This window comes from Chenopodium album, chromosome 4 (assembly GCF_948465745.1).
Source record: "Chenopodium album chromosome 4, dcCheAlbu1.1, whole genome shotgun sequence".
Lineage (NCBI taxonomy): Eukaryota > Viridiplantae > Streptophyta > Magnoliopsida > Caryophyllales > Amaranthaceae > Chenopodium > Chenopodium album.
In genome coordinates, this window is record NC_137837.1 from 4,555,239 (window position 1) to 4,567,606 (window position 12,368).

Below are 12,368 nucleotides of genomic sequence, written 5' to 3' on the forward strand. Positions count from 1 at the left end.
TTGTCAAGGGTGTCGTTACTAAGATTGTAATTATTTTATTTATATTTTAAGGACCGTTCAAACATTTAAAATTTGTGCTAAAAATAAAATACTGGTAGTAAAAAATAAATTAGGAAGTCAGAGATTTTCAGTGTGTGGATGGGAAAAGATTGGCGCCAATATGATGACAATTGAGATGGGCACCCACTTTCCTCATATCCATGATAAAACCAATTATTTACACATTTTTAATTTTTTTTATTACAAACCTAACATAATTTTCTATCATTCATTTATTGGTTTCCAATTTGCAACAGGAAATTAGTTGTTGTCTCAATTTGTCGTTATTTTTAAAAATATTATATGCCTTATGGTTATTATTATTATTTTTTTTAATAATATACTAATTATTTATAGTTTTATACAACTAACATTAAAATATCTTTCGATAAAACTTTTAAAAAATGGCAAAACCTAATGAGTGTCCCGAGACGTTCGATAAGAGTACTAAAAGTGGAAATATTATTGGAAAAAAAACTAACATCAATTACACCAAATGACGCATGATTTTGTCATGCATTCATAACTTAATTCTATTTTAAGCAATATGTTAATTAGTTATCTAACGCTTCGGAATGCTCGTTAACAAGATCCTTAAAAAATTAACTCTGTAATTTCTGTAATTGTACTCACAAAAAAATTGCAATAAATTTAAAAATATCTAACAAGTGTTCCAACTAACGACATGTTTTCTTCAACTTAATTTCAGTTCAATTTTTAATTTTTTTCTCTCATAAACAATTCATTTCAGCTCAATTCAGCTCCAATCAGTTTAGTTCAACTCAATACATAAATAATCAGAATATTAAATAATATTTCTTCACCGGCGTTGCAATTGTTAAGATCTTAAAAATTAAAAGTGAAATATTTTGTACATTACTAAATTTGTAGTCTAGTGGAAAGGGGTATATGCTTTGGGTATCCTGCTTTCAAGCATTCTTTATCTTAGGTTGGGGGACAAGGTAAGTGTGAAGTAATGATTATGCATAAGCTTCTTGGTGATTAAAGAAGTATTAGGATCTCAGAATATTGTGGTACCAATTATTATTACTGCTGTCACTTTTAGAGCTCCAAGTATCAAATATGAAGGCATCTTCTTTGGATTATCATTGTATGAATGTATCATAAGTATATTGTAGTACAGTATGATGTTTGAATCTCTTTTTTCTTTTTGTTCATTTTCCCATTATGAATATAGTCTAGCCAATTTACAATCTATTGTATTATATTAAAGTCTTGCAAAATCATAATTCTTTTTTTCTTTTCACTATAATCCACTGTGTCATACATATATTAAATCACAAAAAGTAGCGAGTGTACGACGAGATTTGATTACATGTCTTGCTAATCCCTTTTAATTAAGCTAGTTGATGTCCACGTTCTATCCAAGTAGCTTAGATAATGAAATATGTATCAATCAAAAACCTATATATAGTCAATTGGTCGCATTTGACAAAAGTTATAGGTTGATAGATGGATCACTTGATACAATTCCTACCATGGTACAACACATAGTTGTATCATATAGTCATTGACATTTGCTGTCCTCATTGGGTGATGTTTAATTAGATATAAGAAAGAAATTTCCAAACAATAATTGTGTATGAGCTGAATTAATGATTAAAATCAAAGCTTCTCATAAATTAAAAGTAGAATTTTAGGTGAAGATGCAAAAATTGTCCAAAGAATCAGCTGCCTACTCTATGAATCTTCTAGTTGGGCTTATTTGGACAATTTCTTTCTCTCAATCTAAAACGAAGGAGACACTAAAAAGGTAATAAGGCTAACTAACCAATAATTGCTTAATAATATTTGACCAATTAATCTACACCCACAGACATATTCCAACAAGATTTAATGCTCAACCTCAAACGTCAAGAACAATATTATCTACCTATATATTTATTTATTTATTTTCACATTATTTAAAATACATTTTTAGTTGAAAAGGACATCTAAAGTACAGGTTTATTAGCAAATATACTTCAATTCAGTTCAACAACCATTTAATTTTTTTATCATGAGAATCAATGAGTTAGCTAGAATGACATGGAAAATGTAGCTCACAAATTGAACTAATTGATGGAATTCATTGGCAATTGGCAAGTAGTGTGTTACGCGTTGATGTCCAAATAACATGCTTATAATTATTTTCGGGTGTAGGCTATCTATTTTTGTCAAGACATCGTACTTTAATGTTGACCAGCTCTAGGTCAATAGCTACGCGTATGTCGTGTCACAATTTAAAAAGGGCAACCTAGACCCGACCCTAACTCCGTAACTCAGCGTGTTCGTGTCTAGCATGCTTGATCTTCATGCCTACCCCAATTTTACTTGTATTGATTTAAATCCGATTATGAAACAATAAACTCAACAACTAGACCAAGCCATCCTTCAAGTTTCAACATAAAAAGTTTAGTAAATACCGGAGTTTTTCAAAATCTGCCCAAAAACCACATACACTGCTTAAATGTTTTTACACAATTTGGCAGTTGTTTTCATGCGATGTAAAATCACTTTAATGGAGATAAGACTTTTAATCCTAATATGCAATAAATTTCTAAATTTACATTACTCCGTAACAATCATGACGTTGCTCTTACCGAAAGAAAAGAATGCATCTTTCATACAGACCACATAAAATAAAAAATAAAAAAAAAATCTAAAAAAAAGGAAGACGAAATTTTTCAGAGGATGAAAAATGGTGGATAAGACGAAAACAAAAAACAGAGAAAATCATGAAATCAAGGAAAATGACATACTAAAATAATAATTTAAATTAATTAATAGATTAAAAATAGGAAAGCAACAAATAGAAAGAGCTGTGCTGTCATGTCTTCTGTGTTCTGCTACTGAATAGTCAAATATTCATCTATAATTGCCTTACTAATAACACTATTAATTTACACTCAGATGGACCCCACTTGCTGTATTTCCTTATTCTATCATTCAAATTCAACACTTCAAATCCGTAGATAATTACTCCATTTGTCCTACTATGATTGTCAGCTTAGCCTATATCCGGCAATCTTAGTGGGACAGAAAGAGTAGAACTTTTCGACTCTTCAACTGACTGATCACAATTTCAAGAACAAAGCTCCTGTTCAAATTTAACAAACTGTTCTGTACAGACATTTACTGATACAAATAATTTTGGCATCATATAAGACAAAAATTACTGAGTACTCTGTAGCTTTTACATCATACATCTTATAGCTTTGGCCAAAACTGTCCCAGGGCAATGTAAGGGATGATAAATCCATCTCCATCTGAGAGTTGGGCAAAAAAAAAAATCCAATCTTGGACATCTTTAAAATCTTGACATACATAAATGTTTGTTTGTTTGTTTGTTTTTTTTTTTTTTCAAATATTCAGTGGAAAAGCCATAAGAAAGGATGATTTTGCACATCTCTGGGATGAAATTAACATGACTAAGGGATATGGTTGCTCCAAGGAGCATTTAAAACCAAAAAAAAGTACTATTGATACCATCCTGGAAAAAAAGAAAAGAAAAAAGAAAGAAAGAATCCCCCTTTTAGGATTTTGTAGGCATAAAGAATTTGTTGCAACGAAAAGAAATCAAATGGAACGATGTAGTCGATCAGCACTAGTGAGCAGGTAGGAGGCAGCAACATACATGTCGAAGCTGGTGTAAGTACAGTTTATCAACCACCGCTCTGCATTGAGAATTGAGGCACACGACCCAGCGGAATCACAAAATCTTTCATGATCTCGTACTCTTCAGCACTTATCTGGGCACTACTTAAGACCTACAGAGGCAACATCCAAACATAGCCAACTTTATACATGTTCATATGTCCTAGGAGACTAAGTTACAAATAAATGTTAGAAAATTTTGAATGTTAGCTATTCTTCTCAAAGGCAAATGATATGGACATAACCAATTAAATAATGGCCAATCAAACTCCAACATTCCACAATGGCCAAACATGGTCAGAGACCATGAAATCCCAACATACAAAATAGACGAAAAACAATTAACAACTTTCAGAGTCTACATTCACTTAAACTCTTTAAGATGAACAGATGACATAAAGGGAGTTAATCTTAGAAATGTAAAGAAAGCATACTGGGCAGAAGACTATAGTTTTTTCAAACAGATAATATGGACTATATGGCGAAGTAAATAAGTAATTTACTACGTTTATTGAAATCAGTAAAATCTACACCATGGAAGAACAATGCACTAACATCCTAAACTGATAACAATGCTTATTACACCTCAACTGTATGCAAGTATAAGAACCTACAGATTCTACACTTAAACCTCGTATGTCACCATGTCTACCTGACACTCTCCAATGCATGTGGGTTTGACACATGGAAACCCCTCAGCAACAAGATGTTAGCAGCTGCACCAGGGAGGAGATATTCTTACATCACTGTGAATGACACATCAACCCCCCCCCCCCCCCCCAACAAATCCTCTCTCCCTCTCTAAATCATTGAGTATCAAATGCTAGGGATCGCTCAAATGACCTTACATAAACACTCTGTAGTACGTGCACAGGTTTTCGCTACATACCCCTTTTTTTTCCCCAACTGTACTTCCACTAAATCACTCAGGTAAGCAGATGTTTCCATACAGATTTCTTTCCTTTACAGTCAAGTAATTTAATGCGATTGTACTTCTAGCAACATAAGCCATATACATATTCAAGGACCATGATAACTAGTACATCCATCAACCGTATCTCCTTGTCCAACCCTTAATTTCTTACTGTCACTTCCACACACAAGTCTAAACATCTAGTCCCGATTCCTTAGCAACACCTTAGCTATAAATTATTCAAGAGGGCCAACAAGCACCCTTCACTGATGGTATACTGTACGTCTGTACCCATACCTGTCCCTAATACAATTGATCTCCTGATCTCCATATCGTATATAATAGCTTTGTTCATCTGTACCTTTAAGTCTGCCAATAATATTAGCATTATTACCCCAAATTCCTTGTTCTAGATTGTCAACCAACTAGCCAAGTCATGCTCATACTCTCATAGAACTATAGAAGAATTCTAACACTGTTCTTGTCAATCAAATGCACATCTAAGCGACAGTATGTACTTCAAATCAGTGGCACCTAACCAAAATACCAAAACAGTTACTAAAGAGAACCTCGATGTAACATCAGCTACTGGTTACAAGTCAAAGCAAGAACCTATCGGCTAAACAACGATTCAGTGCCAACATTAGTTCAATACATAACAAAGGGTTGTTGGATACAAATATACAATACTCTTACGCTTTGTTTGGATAGCAAAGAAGGAAACGAAGGGGAGGGAAAATGGAGGAAGGGAAGGGAAAAGAAAGGGAGGGGGAGGTGAGCTCCATTTTCCCTCCAAATCTCTCCAATTTTGGAGAGATTATGGTTATTATAGAGTGAGGAAAAATGGATCCATCTCTCTCCTTGCCCTTCCTTCCCCCAATCTTTTACCCAAACAAGAGATTTTGTCCCCCTCCATTTCTCTCCTCTTCTTTTCCTTCCATTTCTTTCTATCCAAACAAAGTGTTAAAGTCTTAAGGCTTGAAGTCTATTGTTCTTAAACCATAGCCAGTAGCCATCATACAAATGAGATGAAAAAATTATTCAGCTGCACACTGTTAATGTGACCCACTTCGCTTTTAGTTCACCTACTGCTTTGCATGGTCCTCTCTCTCTCCATCCCTATCTACTCAGATTCTTCTTCAACTTCAAAGGACAATATCTACACACTATATCTCCCATGTCCTCTTCTGGCAACCATCAAGCCATCAAAAGCCAATGAAACTACCTCAGTGAGACTGATAATTATCCAAGTGACGTGACCAAAAGTTCCACCTAACCTCTCATTAGTTGATGGCTTGATTTGTAAATACAAGGTTTTCAATGTAATCTTCGATCTGAAAAACCAACAAGATCATTCACAAAGACTAAGATCAATTTCTCCTTCGTAAAAGCCCACGCACTTGTGATTTGTATGTGCAGCCCTTACCAGGTAATCACAGCACTTAAATATCTCCAATGGAGTGCAGGTCATCTCCACTGGAGAATATAAATATCTAATAACAAAGCTCCCAACCTCCTCCTTAGAGTAGGTTAATGTAGGTCAAATGTAAATCATTTTTCCCTTGGACGGCAATGCAGCTATCCTTACTGGAAATCAATCAAATAATCTACAGCCACCTTCTATTCTAGAATTTATAGCCTTGGTCCTTGGTTCAACTTGACTTTTCACAAAAGTTACAATTTGTGGAAAGATACTTAACAGACTAAAATGGGAGTTATGGAGAAAGAAGCGCAGCAAAAGAACGCATAATTAGATCAAGCAATCGTATATATATATAAAAAAAATGGAACAAAAATTATCAAAGAAAAAAAAAGGGAAACAACTAATCACAAGTAGAGGGCATTATGACATTTTATGAGATATTTCATTATTTAATATCAAACTCAGAAAATGGCCAAAAAAATAGACTTTTAACTTCATTTGGAAATGCAAAGGTATCACCAACTAAGCTTCAACAAAGAACAAAGGGTGCAAACAAAAGGACATGGACTAAGAATCAGAAACTAATAAGCAAAAAACTTACCTTGGGAATTAGAATCCTCCTGCTAGTCAAGTATGCAGATAGTCCAGGAATCCTACAGACAGAAAGAGCATCAATGAATAGAAGAGCAATTACTTGCCATTGCTTCATTCTAAGCGGAGGAAGTGCATCCATAAAAGACATCGTTTCCAGCAAGCAGGTCTGCATACAAACAAGCTTACAAGTGAACACCGACCTCAAAGATTTGAAAACAGGCAAACAGCACAAAGGACCGAATAAATAGCAACCTCTTGCCAAAAAGAGAAGAGGAAGAAGAAAATGAGATAAAGGAGCATATTTAAAAACAGCCAGAGCCACTTTATACAATTAGATAATGACCAAAGAGGAGGGGGGGGGGGGGGGGGGGGGGAACAGTACAAAGAACAGGATAAACCAATCAACAAAAAACTAGAACTGGTAAAATCCACCATTACAAAAGTAGATACAAGAAATGACAGCAAAAAGAGTTCTGAGCAAAAATCATGCAGCGATTATTAGAATTTAAAAATAGCACAATCTGAGTCAATGCATTAACACAACTAATCACTGATTGGTAGGGAAAGAGAGGTAGCCCAAGCAATTAACACCAAGAGTTCAATATCAAAATACCATATCCAGCAATAGACATGCCCACATGCCCAAACAAAGTAAACAGTAATGCAGTTGGCATATATAATTTTCATTCTATAACCAAAGCACGGCTACCAAAAAAAAAAAAAAAAAAAAAAAAAAAAAAAAAAAAAAAAAGATAATTAGAGCTCAGTACCACTTCACGTTCCAGAGTAGATACTGGTGTTGGCAATTTTAAATCAGCAATCAATCCAGGCAAAGCTCGTGCAAGACAACCAGATAATGTTTGCTTGATTTCTGGAGAACGGCCATCAGGAAGCACTATTTTGCTGGGATATTCTCTTCCATTTGTAAACATATATTCTTCATGAACACTCTCATCTCTTCCATATATATAAGCCAGTGAGGATGATGTCAGCCAAGAAAATAGAGCATCCCACATCAAGGCAAACGGTGACAACTGAAGATCCAAACAATGCTTAGAGGAGCACATAAAAGTGAACAAGTGCACTGCAGTAAGTATTAACAGCACTTTTGGTAGCCAGTTAAAAATAGCGGTAGTGGAAATGAAATAGTGTAATTTGACAAAGCAGTATACTACCTCCGTTTCACATTATTTGCAATAATTAGACACTTTCTACTCACACTTAATATCAAATCGTTGCAAATAATATGAAACGGAGGTAGTATGTACATAGAAATGCAAGCTTATCCCCAAACTTGCGTTTTTCTTCATTATTGTTCAATTTCACCCAATATCACCCTATATGGGTGGATAATTATGAAAATTTGCGAAGAAAATTTATATAATCGGGGTGAACTAGCATTACCATGACAATGGACATTGGATTACTCAGTAATATACAAATTCAATCTCATTACCATTTACCACCATTAATAACCACTTACCAAACAAGCTGTAACTTTATTAAAACTTACTGTCAAGCTGAATCCTTCCGGAGAAGTATCAAACCATGAGTTATCAGAGTCAAAGACACGATTCAAGTTGCCTGGTGTCTTGGGCAACTTCTCAGTAGCTAAGTTCTCTAATGCATCATCTCTTACAGAATGTTGCCCTTGATCTGCTGTTTTTGGCGGTGGCAACACTACGATTCCAGCCTCAGAAACTGAAGTGAAACAACCAACATATAAGAAAATTAGTGCAACTAGGCTTTTGCACACAAACAATGTTCTCAAATTAAAAGCCACATGGAAAGCAGATTATACCAGCATCATCAGCATCAGATTGCCCAGATGCAACAGCTTCTGCTGCCTGGATCAATGCCATCGCACAAGCTTCAGCAGAGGCAAATCGCTGGGAATCATCCTCTTCCTCTGCCTCTTCGCTTCTTGAAGTACTTGGACCTTCTTTTGCGTTATTAAATTCTCTAAACTCACAGAGATTTCCAATGGAAAGACCATTGGGTTTCTCGTCAGCCCAAGTTACAGAGCGTGCAAGTTTCTTTACCCCAGAAGTTCTAAGAGCAGATTTTCCTTTTGATAAACTAGAGTGAACAACTTTCTCAGAATGAGATTCATCTTTTACATGAGTGCTACATGAAGCGGAACCATTCTGATCTTGGTGAACATATACTTCGGCTAAGCTTGCATTCTGATCTAAATTATTTCCAGCCCCAATTAAAGCTGAATCCATAGATCTCCGTAGATCATTGTCCCCAGGAGAAGTGGACTCCTTACTTAGATTATCAAGATCCAGTTTTTCAGAGAATTCTCGGGACATTTGATTCAGATCAGATTTGACTTGACTGGAAGGCAATTTGGAGACACTGTATTCATCTTGGGTAATGATGGTGCTCGTAAAGTCTACACTGCCAAAAAATGAATCTTTGCCCTTTGTCGAGAGAGACTTCTTTGCTACAGAGCCTGTAGTAAACTCAAGCTCAGTTCAGACTAAATGGAACTAATTTACACAGATGAGGTTAAAAAAAATAAAAATAAAATAAAATAAAATAAAAAATCAAATAGATTATCCATGGTATTGATGAATAAAGCATTCAATTTTAAAGCCACACATGCCAATAATACCTTTTTTGGCTTCCGACTGCACTGACTTGGAGCCACCTTCTAACTTCTTACGAGCAGTAAACTCGTCATTGGTTATAATCATACTGGTGAAGTTTAAATCACCTAGCAAAGGTTCCATTGTTTCTGATTGATTGAGCTGAAAATTCTTGTCATTTTTCAGAATTTCTGTAGAACCAGTTGTGCCATCAATGGATTTAATAACAGTAACCTCGAAGTCAGACCCATTTGAAATGGCATCACTGCGCTTATTCAACTTGGCATCACCTGGTTCAGATCCTGAAATGTGCAACCATTCAACAAAAAGAGCAATTGAAATGCACAACCTTGATCCAATTCCCACAAAAATAAAAACATAATAATGTGCAAAAGCTAAGACGATATCTTCTCACCTTTTGCAAAAGCTTCTGACCCTGATGAGTTGGAGAGACGATCTCTGTGTGGAACATACCCTTCAATTGCATTCGACGGACCAACCCATTCCTCCATCGAAACTTCCCCTCCTTTAGTCTCAACATTCTCCTTAATCATCAATTTCGACAACCCCAAATCCCCATTCTCCCCCTTGCCCTCCTCTTCCTCATTTTCCAAACCCCCACTCTTAAACAAACTCAATATCTCATTAACCTTAGCCGGGTTCAAAACCGAGCATCTCTCTTCATTCAAACTCCCCGCAAACGCCTTACTATTGATCAAACAACTAGAACAGCAATACAAATAGGTCTCATGAAGATCATACACCCGGTGCTCCTTAATCGAAATGCGATACTGCCCCTTTTTCGGGTGTTCAGCAGGCAAAGAATTCGGGCACAATGGATAACCACATAGATTGGCAATCGTACGCTCAGTCACTACATCACCATAATCACTCCTAGACATTAAAGACCCAGCAGCAAAAAGCTGACCATCATCTTCAATACCATCAAGAAGTGCAAGCTGCAGCTTATGAACAGCTTCTGATACAGTAATTATCCTATCCTTTTCCATCTAAATTTCTAGGGTTTCGGCAAGGGTTTTCCCACCTTAATTTACAAGAAAACAAATCAACCCCAAAAACCCCTCGAAAACTACTAAATTAGGGTTCAAGCAAGCGATGAATCACTGAAATTCAAAAAATTCCCAATTGAGTACAATAAATTAAGCAAAATAAAGTATGAATGAATGAAATTTTAAGCAATTAGAATGATTGCATACCGAATTAAATCGGCAAAAAAGAGAGAAATTGTTTGCTTAATCTTGTTCTTGCTCGTCAATAATCAGCAATGATTCATTCAATCTCCAGTAAAATTGGAAAATTGATTGAATCTTAACAAGAAGTCATGTGAAGAGGAGAGAGAAAGAGCGCGAAATCTGGGGACGGTGGTATGGAATCGAACATAGAGATAGGGGTTGAGTAATGAGTACGAAGTTTGGTGAGTTTGTTGAGACTGCCGCTTTGAACTTCGAAGAGGGAGTTTGCCCAGAAGAGAGGAGAGAGATTAGGAAGAAGATAGGGAGACTTTTGGAACGTGACTTTTTAAGGGAGAACGACACCGGCCATTATTTTACTACCTCCATTATGCAACAACTTGACATAAAGCAGAGAGAAAAATTATCTAATCATTGCACATAACCTGTAACGGAGGTAGTATTTTTTTTGTTTTTATTAGGCCCGGTTCACTTTATCTCTATTTTTGCTGAAATTAAATTATTTTTAATAAAATTAAATTAATTTTATTGAATATAATTTTTTTTTTTTGATGAATTGAAATTATTTTTACTGATTTTCTATTATATTTTTACTTTAAATTTACTGATTTTTACTGAACTGAAATTAATATTACTGAACCGAAATTATTTTTACTGATTTTTTTTTTTTTTTTTTTTTTTTTTTTTTTTGTGTAAAGTGAAGTGAACTAGCCCTTGTTCCGTATTTGTAATTTTGGGAACTATTTGTGAAATTTATAATATTTTAAGGTTTTTAAATGATATGAATTGGAGGTTGTATATTATAATTATTTTGATGCACTTGGACATTGTTCACTCCATCTTTAAAAAAAAAAATATATTATTAAGTAAAAATAATTTCAGTTTAGTAAAAATAAGTTCAGTTCAGTGAAATTCAGTAATTTTAAAAGAAGAAATATAATAGAAAATCAGTTAAGTAATTTCAGTTCAACAAAAATAATTCAGTAATTTAAAGAAGAAATATATTAGAAAATCAGTAAAAATAATTTCAATTCAGCAAAAATAGTTCACTTCAATAAAATTAATTTCAGTTCAGCAAAAAAAAAAAAGGTAAAATGAACGGGGCCGTATACTAATTTATATCTTTCGAGAATGTTTGGAGGTATAAACACTATTTTTTTGAACCAAATGATTACTCTTTTTTTTTAGAGAGTTTCTCTACTGAAATGTTCAGCTTGAGTTAAATAGTTTGGATTATGAACAATATTTAAAATCATTATGAACTCGTCTACCATCCTACATTATACTTACATGTGATGCAATAATAATCCAAAATACGGAGTACTTGGTTTCAATTCAACGGCTTCTCAAAAAGTTGTGATTCAATTTTAGTAATTGTCAATATATTAGCTTACAAATTTACAATAGTAGTCATCAATAATACAGAGTACTATATACACACATAAATAGTATCAACTATTGAAATTATTATTATTATTTTGGGTTCTTTTTGACATTTCATCTTTTCTTTCCTCTTTATTTATTTATTTATTTATTTTTTTTTTGGTTCACGTAGTTTTTCACCATTATCTTAAATATATATAGGAGTATATCTTTAAAATTGGACAATTAGCGAAGAGCCAAAGGGCACCAAAATGTTTGAAATGGATAAGTGCCTAAGTGGCCCTTTGGCCCCTTTCCCTTGTTGTCTAATAGACTTCTAAAAAAGATAATGATAAAAATAAATTTGGAATTGGTGGAACCTATATTTTTGTGCCTTTGCCCTTAGTGACCTCATCACAAATAACTAAAATACACCTTATTAGCTTGACATAAGAAATATCAACAGAACAAATAGTGTGAATTGAAGAGGATGTCCTAATTGATCAATGAGTTTGACAAAAGATTGTCAAATTAGTACTCCGTATATGAATAATATTTAATTCAAAACGTTGAAC

General features: G+C 34.3%; 1 protein-coding gene across 2 annotated transcripts; it reads right to left on the bottom strand.

Annotated features, from left to right (window-relative positions):
* Positions 1–3,122: 3,122 nt before the first annotated feature.
* Positions 3,123–10,740, bottom strand: LOC145628645 (putative RNA polymerase II subunit B1 CTD phosphatase RPAP2 homolog). 2 transcript variants are annotated; one of them, XM_081681000.1, is made up of 8 exons: positions 10,438–10,740; positions 9,636–10,344; positions 9,247–9,522; positions 8,428–9,084; positions 8,140–8,327; positions 7,397–7,660; positions 6,634–6,792; positions 3,123–3,809 (listed from the first exon to the last, which is right to left on the bottom strand). In XM_081681000.1, exons 2-8 carry the CDS (start codon positions 10,228–10,230, stop codon positions 3,705–3,707), a joined length of 2,244 nt encoding a protein of 747 aa, XP_081537126.1. In that variant the 5' UTR covers positions 10,231–10,344; positions 10,438–10,740; the 3' UTR covers positions 3,123–3,704. The 2 variants fall into 2 exon arrangements, with proteins under 2 accessions (XP_081537126.1, XP_081537127.1); XM_081681001.1 differs by having other exon boundaries at positions 9,636–10,740.
* Between the last annotated feature and the right edge of the window lie 1,628 nt (positions 10,741–12,368).